At 38.6% G+C, this 15437-nt stretch overlaps 1 protein-coding gene and 1 long non-coding RNA gene across 3 annotated transcripts in view; one reads left to right on the top strand and one right to left on the bottom strand.

The window, feature by feature from the left end:
* Positions 1 to 15437, top strand: part of TTC17 (tetratricopeptide repeat domain 17) — a 97008-nt gene that overhangs the window by 30024 nt on the left and 51547 nt on the right. For both annotated transcript variants that reach the window (XM_019659949.1, XM_019659948.1), the window contains exons 6-15: positions 1333 to 1442; positions 1999 to 2143; positions 2591 to 2730; positions 4846 to 5006; positions 6669 to 6781; positions 7606 to 7752; positions 9091 to 9206; positions 9363 to 9528; positions 10703 to 10780; positions 10916 to 11140. In XM_019659949.1, coding sequence (XP_019515494.1) covers positions 1333 to 1442; positions 1999 to 2143; positions 2591 to 2730; positions 4846 to 5006; positions 6669 to 6781; positions 7606 to 7752; positions 9091 to 9206; positions 9363 to 9528; positions 10703 to 10780; positions 10916 to 11140 — 1401 coding nt within the window. The remainder of the gene's footprint in view (positions 1 to 1332; positions 1443 to 1998; positions 2144 to 2590; positions 2731 to 4845; positions 5007 to 6668; positions 6782 to 7605; positions 7753 to 9090; positions 9207 to 9362; positions 9529 to 10702; positions 10781 to 10915; positions 11141 to 15437) is intronic.
* Positions 1 to 15437, bottom strand: part of LOC109391962 (uncharacterized) — a 67937-nt gene that overhangs the window by 5703 nt on the left and 46797 nt on the right. The gene's annotated exons all lie outside the window — the stretch shown is intronic.

Raw genomic sequence — 15437 nt, 5'->3', positions numbered from 1 at the left:
CTGCAGCCTATGCCGTCGCCAGCGACTCACGGCAGCCCAGCTCCAGATTGAGCTGTTGTTCAGCATCTTAGCTGTGGAGGGCAGTGTCACTGGCCCTCATATGTGGTATCTGAACCGGGGCCCTCTGGCATCTCAAGCCAGCTCTTAACCAACGCGCCACTCAGCCGGCCCTAGGATAAATTTTTAATAGTGGAATTGTAGGGGTCAAAGAGTAATCACATTTTTAAGGCCTTTTTCATACATGTTGTCAAATTGTCCCCCAGAAACACTATACTGTACTAACCTGACATTTCTACAGTTAATATCTGAAGTTACTATATACAGTGTAGCCAGTATTGGCACTTTTTTAAATCTTGGTCAATTTGTAAAAGGAAACTTGTGTCTCTTTAACTTCTATTCCTTTTTTAAGTTTTTACATAATTTTACCTGCTAATTAGCCATTGTTTCATATTTTTGAATTGTCTGTTTTTCACATATGTTCTCTTGGTTTTTTGTCTGTTTAGATTTGTTATGAGCTCCTTATATAGTAAAGACATTAAATGTTGGCTGTCATATGTTTTTCCCAGTTTATCTTAAATTAAGCGTTATGACTTTTTCTTCCATGCTGAATTCGGGTTTAAACTTACTTTGAATTTTTGACATGGTCCAGTTCACTGTTGTGACCTCTATGTGGTTGAAATTCAGTATATGTTACAAGACAAAAAAATCCAAGCCACAAAAGGAGCAAACCTAGGTGAACTTATTTAACTTAACTAAATAATGCACTTATTTACTACATACTCAAGACTTAGTTTTTAGCAGTGTGAAGGTTTCCGTAAGATTCTAAATACCTGAGGTAATGAGAAAGGTGAATCTTTCACAAAAGCATAAGCCTGTGCCTTGCTTACATATGCATCTTCATCCAGATATTAAATAAATAGGAAATTTTGCAACATGTCAATTTCAGGAATGTCACGTTGGAACAACTGGCATTTCTGAGTAGGTTAGGTCCTAACTTCCAAAGTCCTGAAATAAAGTCCAAGAAGTGGTTGCCACTTGGTGGGCTCTGCAGCTTTGTTTCTCCCTTGGAATGATAGCAGTCGTAGGGTCGCTCTGTGGAGACTGCACCTCAGTGCACTTGTACTTGGTCAGCTGATGACCAGGAGGCTCTTTGGACAGCTGTAGTTTACTTGTACATGTCCTCTGCTTTATTGCTGCTATAGTAAGTCTTGCTTTTCTTTATCTTAAATTGCAGAAGAGACTTAGCAGTAAAGATGCTCATTTTGAACATTCTAAGTTGAAGAAACTACCTTGCGTCGTGTTTGATTGTCGTTTTATTTGTTGACTCTCTAGAACTCCTCCTCGTGGGTACTGTATAACATGGCTTCATTTTACTGGAGAATAAAGAATGAGCCGTATCAGGTAGTGGAATGTGCCATGCGAGCACTTCACTTCTCTTCCAGGTAAGTTTCCTCCCCTCCTGGACCTGCTGACTTTCCATGTACCTCAGGACTGTTAACGAAATAATACATAAGAAGAAGCACTATGTTGTACTTACACTCTCCTCCATTCCCATTCATAGAAATTCTTCCCATCACAAAAATGACAAATGTCAAAGACTTCAAAGTATATCTGATTTCCATTAGGAAAAATATATATAATGCAGGTGCCCTGTGATTCACTTAAGACTTGAATGCAAGGACCTTGATTGGAAAAATTATCATAAAGGAAATTTTTCTCAAAGCAAATATAAGCCCTACATACATTTTAAAACCATAAAATATTCGCCAGACCTTATTTCTATGGCAAAATTTATAGCTATCAGATTGAGTAAGCACCATGAATTATATAAAAATGAAACATGATTTTCTTTTAATTATTTTCTTCGTCTGTAAGCGTACTCAGCTATCCCCCGCAGCTCTGTAACGTGGAGTGTAACTCTCCCTTGCCGGGTAGTTACACATGATTGTGGAACCCGTGTTTCTTTCCTAACATACTGCTCCGCCCCTTCCCTTCCAGGCACAATAAGGACATTGCCCTGGTGAACTTGGCCAACGTGCTGCACAGAGCACACTTCTCTGCAGATGCCGCCGTGGTGGTCCACGCAGCTCTGGATGACAGTGACTTCTTCACCAGCTACTACACTTTGGGAAACATATATGCAGTAACTACAACTTCCTGTTTTCATGAGCCAGACTAGCTGCTATTTTCTTTTTTCTTTCCCTAAAAAATACCTTCTTCCCTCCCTGTTTTGATCTGAACAAGGCAAAGAGGGTGGAAATGAATTAGGAGGAAAAAAAAAAAAAACCTCAGTACAATAATGTATCATAATTGTCCCAGCCTCTTAACAAAAATAGAAAAATAATGAAGTTGATAGGAATATGAAATTTCTGCGGAGTACACCTCTTGCGATAGCAATACCTTCCAATGAAGTCATCCTCTAGCCTGCTTCCATGTTGTGGAGATTTGGCCATGGATCAAAATAACATTCACTGTCCTGTGAGATATAGGTGTGATCTCATAAATCATTAGGGGGTTTGGACAGGTGCTAATGGACTGTGGCTAACGTTTTCCCCCACGTGTGTACGTGTGTGTGTTTTTGTCTCTTCAGATGCTTGGGGAGTATAACCACTCAGTGCTCTGTTACGACCATGCTTTGCAGGCCAAACCTGGGTTTGAGCAAGCTATAAAGAGGAAGCATGCTGTCCTGTGTCAGCAAAAACTTGAGCAGAAGTTGGAAGCTCAACATAGGTAATTGGGAGAAAAAAAATTTCACTGAAGCACTGGCACCATAGAACCTTAGCTCAGACCTGTGCAGGGTGATGTCAGTGTTAACTTGATCATTAGAATTAAGAAAAAAGGCTCTTAGGGCCGGCCGAGTGGCTCAGTCGGTTAAGAGCTTGCTCAAGAGTTTGAGTTCTTGAGTAACAACAGTTTGATTCCCAGCCCTAGCTGAGCTGCCAACAAGTGGCAAAAAAAAAAAAAAAACGGCTCTTCACTACTGCTAGTCCTATCCCTTTTCCCCAATCCAGAAGGTTTAGCACAATTTAGTGATTATGTAAAGTAATCTCTTCAACAGCATGGATTCCAGGAACTAGAGAATGTTTGCAGTAAATGTGTCATTTAGAACTTTGCAGTTTGACCCTTAATTACTTTTATGAAGTCGGAGGCGGGAATGCTGCTGGATACCCAGTCATTCTGTTGATTACATTTTTATTTCCATAGAATACACTGTCATTAAAATCACTTGCACGTGCTATATTTGATCTTTCTCCCCTCAGGCTCTTAGGGTTTGGCTATTGTTATCTTAGTTGAGTAAAGTTGAGAGACATTTTTTGGCCCACATTTTAATTAGATTTGTGTAAATTGTACAATAATGGAATTCGATTGTACTTGGTCCTTGCAATATACTTAATAAAAAAAAATTGATCCCATAAATAATAAGGCCAGTTAAGAAACGTCACATAATTTGGAAGTGAATTGTTCATCTCATAAAATTAGCCTTAACGTTTTGAGTCTACTACTTTGATTATTAGTGAATTAAATGGCGATTTGGAGCTCATTACACTTCTGTATTTGCTTATTTTCCAGTCTGTTTGAAGCATAAATGTAGTCAAAAGGAAAAAGTGACAGCTTGTTTGTTTATACCTGGCTTCTGTTATACCTGATCAGAACTTTCCCTGGCTGAGCTTCTTCCAATGTTATGCTCTTAAGAATCGAATCGGTTCCCTCTTATATAATCTGTACAACTCCTAAATCTCCATATGTCACGGTGCAATAGGTAGTAATTTTTTTTTTTTTTTAAGATTTTGGGGAATTGGGGGAGGGAAACAGCGTTGGGAAACTGGGGAAGGGGACCAGCCAAGTTGTTGTTCTTCAATCTTCATTGTGGAGGGCACCAGTCGCCATCTGGCTTCCCGTCAGCAGCTCGTGGCCTCTAAGCTCAAGGTGCAGTGCTCAGTCTTAGTTGCGGGTGGGCGTAGCCACCATCCCAAGCAGGAGTCGAACCCGGCAGCCTTGTTGTTAAGAGCGCGCGCCCTATCCACTGAGCCATCCGGGCGGCAGCTCAGCTCAAAGTGCTGAGTTCAGTCTTAGTTGCAGGTGGGCATAGCCCACCATCGAACAGGCAATCTTGTTGTTACACCAGCTGAGCCATCCTGCCAACAGTTGCAGCTCAGCTCGGGCACAGCATCACTGGCCCATGTGGGAATCGAACTGATGGCCCTGTTGCTCAGAGCTCGTGCTCATAAGCCAACTCTTAACCAACTGAGCCACTCGGCCATCCCCGGTAGTAAGATTTTTGTGACCAAATATAATCAGGCAGCTGATTTGATACCAGGTGGTAGAGAATAATCCTCTCTAAAGAAAAGTTTCTGTGGTTTTTCCCAAAATCTGTAAACCAAGGAGCGAGAGTGTGAGAGCAAGGTACTGTGGCTCTTACTTTTAACCTTGTCTTTAGGCAGAGTCAAAGGAAAAGGTGAAAAGGAGGATTCTAGAAAGACTTTGTCGGTGGAACTAACACCAACTTAGTGGAGGGAAATAGAATTGTTAAATATGTAAAGATTTACAGTAGATTGTTATGTATCTTTTTTGACACCTGAAAAGTTAGTTCATTACGCCATTTAGTGACAGGATAGTTGTATTTAAGGGAAGAATTTCGCATCCATCTTTTTGCCCCCAAGTTTTAAAACAATAGTATTTATCTAACCCCATTATTCTTGAACTTGTGCTAGAGTGATTGTATGTTAAAAGGAAAAAAACTTGACAATTATTACTGAGAACCAGAAAAATCTGTGTATGTAAGTCGGTTTAAAATTCACAATTTTAAAGTTCTGTCACTTTTTCCTGGTATTAAAAAATGTTAAGATCCCTGCAGCGAACACTGAATGAGTTGAAAGAATATCAAAAGCAACATGACCACTACCTGAGGCAGCAGGAGATCCTGGAAAAACATAAGCTGATTCAGGAGGAACAAATCTTAAGAAACATCATCCATGAGACGCAGATGGCAAAAGAAGCACAATTAGGTAAGTACTGATTCCAAATAATTGCAGGCAGGTTAGGAGATAACACCTCTGGTGTGTTTTACTTTCATGACTTTCATTTAACCATAAAGCAGTAGAAAGCTGTGCTTATGACTTCCTGTGATCTGAAAATCAAGAGTCGGCCCAGCGGGTATACCAGCAGGCCTGGGGAGATGGTTTGGTCCCTGTAGCTTTTTTCTTTAATTCACATTTTCAAGTAAAAGTCAAATCTTTTAGATCCTAGTCTTAGCAATGGTTTGCCCCCTGTGGTCTACACTGATGCTCCTCCAACTTTAACATTCCGGTCAGTTTCCTGGGGGTCTTGTTAAAATGCAGATTCTGATTTAGTGGGTCTGAGGTGGGGCCTGAGAGCCTGTACTTCTGACAAGTTCCCACTTGTTTCCTGTTGCTGCTGGTCTGAAAACACACTGTCACTGGACCCTACACCGAGCAAAACAAGCCAGACACACCCTAGAAACAGAGCATCCACCCTCTTCAGTCAACACTGGCAATAAGGCTAAATATTCTTTTATTGTTGCTCTCTTAAAAACAAAAGTTTTCTTTTCTTTTATTTATTTTTATTTTTTTATTGCTTTATTTTATTTTATTGGGGAACAGCCATGGTCATTGGTTCCACATTGCTTTCATGCTACAATAGCATCGTTGACTCTTTTTAAGGAGGGCGCTGCTCACAGTGGCCCATGCGGGTATTGAACCGGCAACCCTGGTGTTATCAGCACCACACTCTAACCACCTGAGCCAACAGGTCACCCCCCTCCAAAAACAAAAGTTTTGCTTTTTAGAAGTAAGATTTTAGATTAGAATTTATCTCAAGCAGGAATTCTTAACCAGTCTCAATGGATTAGTTTCAGAGAATTCTGAAATCCCAAAATTATATGCATAATTGTATATGTGCACAATTTTTTTCTGGGAAGAGGTTATATAGCTCTTATTAAAACCTTTTACAGTCTGTGATCTAAAAGCAGAACCAGTAGTCTAATGGAACTTGGATTGACAAGAGATCAGTGATTGGTTATATCCAGAGTGTTTCATGTCTAATTAAAGGGAGCAGATCTGACAGCTTCACACCAAAGAGTAAATTAATAGAATCCTTTATATTACACCCTTCTCCCTTGATAAATATATTGGTCTGGAAAGCCTCTTAACCTTTGAATTTTAGCTATAACCATTTACAGTTCATTTTACAGTCCACCTAACAAGTTTTCTTTGCTATTTTGAGTGTAAGGAGTGTGTCCAGTCCTTGGGATTGTTTAGTGCTCAGTCTGTACTGAAATGCAACCAGAGCTCTTATATATAAACTTGAAACAGGATTATGAAGTACGTAAAGCAAAATCTCTCCAGAGAGATGGCTGAAGTCTCTTAAAACAGTGTAATCAATAGATTTTACAATCAGAGAATGTGATTGCAAGATTACCTAGTCATGATCTAGTGGAGCCCCTTTGCATTGTAGGTGGAAAAACCAAGGCTTTTTTATAATGATTTAATTTCATCATTAATGAGCGTTCCCCTGGATAAATGCCCCCTGTGTAATTACTCTGCCAGGCCCTAAAGAATGCAGGGTTGAAACTAAATGTCTTAGACTAAGAAAATCCTCTTGGCATTGCTGATCTTCCTCATCAATTATAATTTCCTTTCTTGTGCCAGGAAATCATCAGATATGCCGTCTGGTCAACCAGCAGCATAGTTTGCATTGCCAGTGGGACCAACCTGTGCGCTACCATCGTGGAGATATCTTTGAAAATGTGGACTATGTTCAGGTCTTTTTCTTGGTCTCTTGTAGATCTTATAAACTTGCACATATCTAAGAGTAGTATCACTTCCCCCCCTGCCCCCCATTCATGTATATTCCCTAAAATTTGTGCCTGTCACTTAAGGTTTTGAGTATCTGTTATGTTTATGAAGTCATGTTTGTAGAAAGTACCCAGTTCCTCCATGAATGATATTTCTATTTCCCAAAGAATATTTATTATATTTATTCCTTTTTCTCATGTCTTTCCTGCCATGTCCCAGCCTGGTCCCAGTCATTTATCTAGCAACATTTCAGAAATATACAAGAACTATGGTGTCTTGTGAGAATATTAAACGCTGTTTTACTTGTTTTGGAGGAATGCTGTATGAGTATATATTTGGATGGATAGTTCGATAGTCTGTAATGCCTAAACGATAGCTATATTAAACTCTTATGAACACTTTCTTAAGTCCCCTTGCTTCTGTCTACAACACACTAATTTTATAGAATAGTGATCATTTTAGGGGAGTGAAGTGATCAGCCAGACCTCTAACTCAGCTAGCTAATCATTAAATCTGAAAGAGACTGAATCATAGAAAGGAAATAAAGGGGCAGGAAAACAGTCCAATAGTATAGTTGATTGAAAGTTGCTAACTACGCATTATCTGTGAGAAAACGCTGTTGGGGCATAGTTCTGAGAATTAAAAGATCTGATTGTTTTATTACTGACCTACTCTCTAATTTTCTACTAATTTTGAGTATTCCCTAAATGTTTTTGGGTTAAGTTCAATCTTAGTCACAACTCCTTTCCCACTTCCAGTTTGATTGTAAATTTTTCTTTTCATTTTCTAGTTTGGTGAGGATTCATCAACTTCCAGTATGATGTCTGTGAACTTTGAGGTTCAGGCCAATCAGAGTGATATTAGTGATTTGGTCAAGTCTTCTCCGGTAGCCCATTCTATTCTCTGGATCTGGGGCAGGGACTCTGATGCATATAGGGTAAGTTACTAGACAGAATTTTCTCAAACTCTTTTAAAGCAGTGGCCCTCAACCTCACTGATTAATATGGCCCCTATCAGTGTTCAGCTTAGTTCAGCAAACACTTATTAAACCTCTATTACTGGAAGGCATTCTGTTAGGTAGTAAATAAGGAAGACACAAGGTCTGTCTTGAGTTCTTCCCAATCAAGTGGAGCAGCTAGACTCCCTGATGTGAATTCAAGCTTTGAGCTCTGAGTATAATTACCATCCCTAACAAGTTTCTAAACTTGACCTCAGTGTATGCTTGTATATCCTTTTGTTTAATCAGCATTCTTTTATTGAGCTCCCCTCTGTGGACTAGGCTGGTACTATGAATATAGTACACAGTGCCTGCTCTACTGGGGCTTACATTCTAGTGGAAGATACAGACAGTAAACAAGTTAATAGAGATGTATTTCTCAGCCGGCTAAGAAGTAACTGTATGTTGGCCAATGGAAATACAAGGTATAAGGGCAGAGACCATGTATTTTTTTATTCACTGTTAAATTTTCAGAATTCAATTGTTTTTATTCCAACAGAATAAATACAGCCACTTAGATTTAATTATATGTACTATAAATCCCCGAGTTGATAGCTTCAATGTATAAGTTTACTAAGCTTCTGGGTACGTGTTATTTATATTTAGAAAAAAATGAACATTTTACAAATCAAAAAACTATCATTACACTTTGGCATTGGCAAAGAAAAGGTCATAGTTCAGGGGAAAATAAGTTTTCAGTGCCAGTTTTATAAGCTCATGTTCAGGTACAAATCACAAGCTTCACCTCAAATTGCCTTAAACCAAAGAAAATTCGCCTCCTATTAGCGGAAGTCCAGAGACAGGGCATACTTTGGGTGTGGTTGATTCAGTGACCCACTAGCACCATTAGTGACCCATTTCTTCCCTTTCCTTAAATTCACCATCATAGTATCAGTTTCATCTTAAAGGTTGCCTTCCTCGTGGTCATGAGGTGACAGCCAGCAGCCACTAGAGCACCATGGTTTTCGTCCTTGTGTGGCAGACTGGCTTTTCTTTCCCAGAGGCCCCATGCAAGCCTCTCCTCACGCTCATTGGCTCACCCGACTTAGGCCTGCCCTGCCCTGAACCAGTCTGTGATCCAGCAGGTGGAATTACTGACTTAGACTAAAAACCTGCAGTAGAAGGGATATTATAGAATCAACCAGTGTCTACATTTATCTTAAAATTCGAAATTGTTGTTTAATGACCACAGTATATTTATGTTCTTTTAAAGGTTCATTTAGTATGTTGAAAATCTGACTCCAGAGAAATTGATGAGCAACTTGCTTTCTTTATCAGGACAAGCAGGATATTCTGTGGCCTAGAAGAGCAGATTGTGCAGAAAGCTACCCAAGAGTCCCCACTGGAGGAGAATTGCCCACGTATTTTCTACCTCCGGAAAACAAAGGACTCAGGCAAGTGCTGATGGATTTGGCAAAGCACTTGATTCTGCATGATTGTCGTCTGACGGTTCTTTGAGAGCACCAGCCTTGGACTTGAAAGGTTAAGTCTTGATCTTGACGTCACCCAAACTTTGAAAATGTGAATCTTGTTCCTTTTTCTTATGCCAGGATCCACGAACTCAACAGTGATGATTATTCTTCAGAAGAGGAGGCCCAAACCCCTGACTGTTCCATAACTGACTTCAGAAAAAGCCAGACTCTGTCCTACTTAGTCAAAGAATTAGAGGTCCGCATGGATCTGAAAGCCAAAATGCCAGATGACCATGCACGAAAAGTAAGGCTCCCTTAGGCTGGTGTTTATTGCCGTCCATTCTGGGTGACTTCACAAGCCCCTTAGGTGAACAGAAATCTGATAGAAGGCAGTGGTTGAGCTGTGAGTTGATAAAACTGAAGGATAGAGTTAAAGAATTGGTGAACACCTTAAGAAGTCAGTCATGCTATTGAAAGAGTGCTGGGAAAGTGTTCCCCAGGGCCGCTCGTTACATAGGCCACCCAAGCGCTGTTCCTCTCAGTGAGAAGCCGACAAAGCTGAGTAACACAGAATCCTCCATTTACCTAATGGAGGTCATTCTGACCACTTCAGCTTAGCTTCGCATCCTCCACGCCTCCAGCAGGTCGTATAACTTGAAAGCTTGAAGATTCTCTTTCCCTGGCCTTATCCACCATCCTTTGGACTCATATGAGGTCCTCATGAGTTTGTATGAATTTGCTAACCACTTTGCAAACATTATAAATAAGTTCTGTTATGTTGTTTCCTTTAATCCTGTTAGTTACGTGTAACTAGGAATGCTTTATTACTAAGTATAAATTCCGTATTTCATACCATTCTATAGACACAAATGAAAAAAATTACCTTGTTATAAAGAAAACAGACTATCACAACATCCTTTTTTTAAACTTAATTTTAAAACAGTAAACAGTTACTACTTATACTCAACAAACATTACTGAGGCAAAAACGTGTGCCAACCACTATTTGGCGTACTGGGCGTTCAAAGATAAATAGACCAGACTCCCTGCCTTAGAGTTGCTCTTAGTTACACAAATGCTGCAAGAACATGCAGTAGATTAATTGAGGACCTGGTGCTTCTCCAGCCAGGAAAGATAGCAGGTATTTTTATTGTGTCGGGTATCACATGCTGTTGACTTCTGAACAGTTTCTCAGGTGGTTCTGGACACTTAGGTTGACTCTAATGGGATGTGTGGTAGGTCACCTTAATATGTATATGGGGTATGTGTCTTTAGTTCTAGGACACTAGGGCATACGTGTGACACACCAGTTGGTATGTCGATGACCTCGTGTTATATGATTATAAATATGTATTCAAAATAGCTTTTCCTGAGGAGCTCAGGTAGAGCTCAAGTAGAGACGGCTGTCTGCAGAAAGCCTTTTCAAATGTCTTCCCTGTTAATTTTCAATTGAGTCGGTCTTCCTTTTGATGTTTTCAGATTTTGCTTTCCCGTATTAATAACTATACTATCCCAGAAGAAGAAATTGGGTCTTTCTTATTTCACGCTATTAATAAGGTGAGCCAGACCTCAGACATCTGAACTTTAAATGCTTAGTCATTGTAATTAAAAATTAAAATGCACGTATTAAAAATCGTTTTCTGAGCAAGTACTGTGTTCTTGTGTTAACTGAAGTGTTTGGGGGTTTTTCAGCCAAACGCTCCCATCTGGCTGATACTCAACGAAGCCGGACTCTACTGGAGAGCGGTAGGAAATAGCACTTTCGCTATTGCGTGTCTTCAGAGGGCTTTGAATTTGGCTCCACTTCAGTACCAGGACATCCCTCTTGTGAACTTGGCCAACCTTTTGATTCACTATGGCCTTCATCTGGACGCCACCAAGCTGTTACTTCAGGCTTTGGTCATCAATAGCTCTGAGGTGAGGTTTCATGTTTCTTTGTAGCTACATACATCGTGTGGGTGTAACTCAACTTCAGAGTGGAATTTGCGTCTTTTGAGAGGGCGTCAAACAGGTTTTGTTTTGTTCTGTTTTTGATGTGTTCATTGCTTTATTTTTAAATGAGTGAAATGTATAATAATATGGTTAATTTTTTAGAAACTTGCGTACATTTAAGTAAGAATCCCATAGGTGCTAAAGATGTGCTGTCACCTTTTTAGGCCAGTCTGATCTGGTGTTGACTTTATCCCACTCATCACAACGTGCACACTACTTAATATTATGCTGTCTGACAACTTTAATTTATAGATATGTGTATACCAACCAGGCCAGGTCACAGTTCAAAGGTTGTTCTGATAAGAATAGACAGGTGGATTAATATTTATGCCCTGAACCTCCCCCATGCAGTCCATGGAGTTACCTCACTGCTTTGCAGTTAATTAGTCTATTTCATAGTTTCTAAGATACCACCCACTTTTTTTTTCATATTTTAACATCTCTGAAATAAGAATGCATGTTTCAATTGATGACATCTTAGGTTTGATGAAATACAGTTATAATAAATACAAAATTAAATTGCTTCTATACCTGGTGTCTAAATGTTTGTAAGTTTTATATCCAGAGAAACTTTTAGAAAAAGTGTGCATGAATGGTTTCCGTTTTATTTGAAGTATCCCAATATGAGAAGAAAATATTGCCTGTTAAGAGTGTCCTTTGAAATATACAAACTCACAGCTGGATTTTAAGCAAAAGTTTACGATCGCTATACTATATAACAAGTCAGGTTACCAAAGAAGTACATCAAATATTGATCTAACGCTTACTATGTGCCAGGTGCGGGTACAGTGGGAACAGATGCTATGTGTGGGATATGATGAAGCAGACACCCCGATGGAGTCTCAGTGCAGCTGTATTCCCTCTCTGCTGCCACCAGCCAAGAATTAGGCAGCATAATCCTTTACAGATTAGTTGCCTGTCTGTATTTGAATGTTAAACTAAAATTTCAGTTGTTAGGAACTGCGGTACTACACCAAGAATAAAAAGACAAATCAATGGATCAGGATAGATACCCCCCAATTAAACTTTAATCAGTACTCCACCCCCAACTGTCAGCATTTGGAAGTATTTTCTTGTAAGCGTTTCTTCTATGTATTTCAAAGTGTTACAACTCTACTGCACTGGTGATCTTTAAAACTGATTGTATAAAAGTAATTTATTACTACATAGTTTTTATAGCCATCAATTTAAGAGGTTGTATAAAGGTTCAATGAATTGTTATATCACAGCTTACTCCTCTGTTATTGGGTATTTAGGTTACTGACTGTGCTTAGCTATTATCAGTATGGTTTCCTGCATAAGACCTTTTCCTGATTCCAGATAATTTTCTTAGTAAAGATTGCTAAGACTGGAATTACTAAGTTAATAAGACAATGAATATTTTGATGGCTATGATACAAAATGCCAAACAGTCCACCAAAAGATTTGGGCCAATATATATTGCCATGAGATCTAATAATATTTATTTCACCTGTATCATCATCAGAATTAAAATAACTGCTAACTTTTATTGATTGTTTGCTAGAGCCAGGTACCATACTGAGCAGTGTCCATGTAATAACTGTTCGATCCTCACAAAAACCCTATGAGATAGAATCTACCCCATTTGATGGATAAAGAAGCTCAAAAGGATTTACCAAGAGTCAGAGTTTGGATTTGAACTCAGGGAGCTAGACCACAGCTTTCATATCTTTAGCCATGTCGCACTGCTTCTGAATTTACATTGGTAAAACAAGTTTGCTGTAGAAAAATTCACTTCTCTATTGTAACATAAATTTATCTTTTAGTCGTACTTTGAAAGTAAAATTTCCTGTAATGCATTTTGGTCATTTTGTTAGAATTTCATTTTTTTATTTTATATGAACTCTTTATACAATAAAGTCTTTAACTCCCTCTGTCATATGTTACAAATATTTTCTCTTTGCCTTTTTATCTTAGCTTTTAAAAATTACCTTTAAATCTGTCCATCTTTTCTCTTTGGATTTCTATTATGAGATGAAAGGTGTCCTCATGAGAAGTTTGAAAAAAATCAGTTCAAATTTGCTTGTATTTTCTATGTGATTTGTCTTTAAATAGTTAACTCTTAAATATACAAAGATCTTTTCCCATGTTGTCTTCTAGATGTTTTATGGTTTTAGGTTTTACATTTAGGTTTATGATCCATTTCAAGTTAAATTTCCTTTATGATGTGAGGTGGGGATCAAAGTTCATTCATCAAACTTCATTTCCATAATCGATATCCAGCTGTCCCAGCGCCATATCTTGAGAGCACTATTCTTTCCTTACTCAATCACCTCTCACCTTTGCTCTGAACTCCAGACTCCTTCATCCAACCATTTACCGTTTACTTGACATCTCTACTTGGATATCTAAAACTAAAGGCCAAAACTAAGCTCCTTAACGTTGTTTTAATTTGCCCTTCTCTACCTTTCCCCAATCGGAGGAAACAGTAACTCAGGACAAAAACGCAGAGCCATCCTTTATGCCTTTCTCCTTCTCTCAGGGCAAAGTCAATCTATTAGCTAACCTTGCTGATTCTATTTTCAAAATATACCTAGAATTTCACTATCATCATCTTCACTGCTGTTTGATCCAGACCACCATTACCTTTTACCAGGATTATGTCAGTAGCCTCCTAACTAGCTTCTCTGTTTTTGGCTTCTGTCCCCCTACAGTCTATTAACAATACAGCAACCAGTGAGATCCTTATAAAAAATCAGATGTCATTTCTGTTCAAATCCCTCAGTGGCTTTCCATGTAACTCACAGTAGAAGACGTGAATTTATAATGGCGTAGAAGGTGCTATCTGACCTTGTTTCTTTTTTGACCTCATCTTCATGGGATCATTCCTTTGCTCATTCTATTCTAGCCTCACTTGCCTCCTTGCAGTTCCTTGAACATGCTACCCAAGCTCCCACCTCAGGGCCTTTGCACTTTCTATGCTCTCTGCTTGGAATACTTCACCTATCCAAGATTCTTCATAGCCTGCTCCTTCATCTCCTTAAAATCTTTTACAAATGCTAGCTTCACAATACCTCCTTCCCTTATTACTCTATTTAAAATGGCACTCCCTTCCCCACTCTAGGACTACTGACGTCTGTTCCCTACCATACTTTTCTCCATCACATCTTCTTCACAGTTGTGTGCCACTAGACTATAAGGTCCACAGAGGCGGGGATTTATCTTTCTTATTTTCTGCTGTATCCCCAGTGTCTAAAACAGTGTCTGAAACAGTGAATATTCATTAATTATTTACTGGATGAATTGATGAAAAAAAAAATTTTTTTTTTGAAAACGCTTACTAGTTTGTCTCAATACAAGATATTTGCACAGCCATCGTTCTGGTCATAGGGATAATTACAGCATTTTGTTTCCTTATGCAAAATATAAATACACTTTTGAAATCAAAGTATAGGATTTAATTTTGTATTTGGGTGTAAACCACTAAATAACCTTTTTTTTTTTTAGCTGAGCCATCCTGCCACCTGTTGGCAGCTCAGCGGCAGCTCAGCTCGGGCTGGACTCAAACTGCTGTTGCTCAGAGCTCAAACCTTTGAGCGAGCTCTTAACCAACTGAGCCACTCAGCCAGCCCAAAATAACCCTTTAAATGTAATCTGAGAGCTACTTGGATTAGGCCTCTTTAATCTGCAGTATGTTATACACCTTGGCTTGGTTATAGTGAGACACAGGATGACCTAATAGCCTGAATCAAAAACAAGTAGTTGGATAAATTATAGGTGTTGCTTTTCATAGGTATATATTGTGCAATTTGAGAATAAAAGATTCTTACATTTTTAAAAATATTTTTAATGATAAAATAAGTGTAGAATAAATGGTTTGTACCCAAGCAAATACAAAAATACTATGTATAGGTATATTTCCATTAAAACAACCTAAATTGAATACTTTGGACTGCTTATAAAAAAGGTCTCAACAAACAATTGGAAAATAGAATACAAAAACTATTTATAATAGCATCAAAAAAATCTGATATATAGAAATAAATCTAGAGGAAGATGTTCAAGATTTCTAAACTGATTACAAAACATTGCTAAGAAGAAGAAGACCTAAATAAATGGAGATCTACATCGTATTCATGGACTAGAAGTTTCAATATTAAGATGTTAAGTTCTCTTCAAATTGATTTAGAGGTTCAATTCAGTCCCAAACTCCCAGCATTTGCATGTATGCATGTCTGTAAATTGATAAGATGATTCTAAA

Source organism: Hipposideros armiger, unplaced genomic scaffold (genome assembly GCF_001890085.2).
Source record: "Hipposideros armiger isolate ML-2016 unplaced genomic scaffold, ASM189008v1 scaffold_309, whole genome shotgun sequence".
NCBI lineage: Eukaryota > Metazoa > Chordata > Mammalia > Chiroptera > Hipposideridae > Hipposideros > Hipposideros armiger.
Note: the sequence above shows the minus strand (reverse complement) of the source record. Positions and strands in the feature narration are given on the sequence as shown.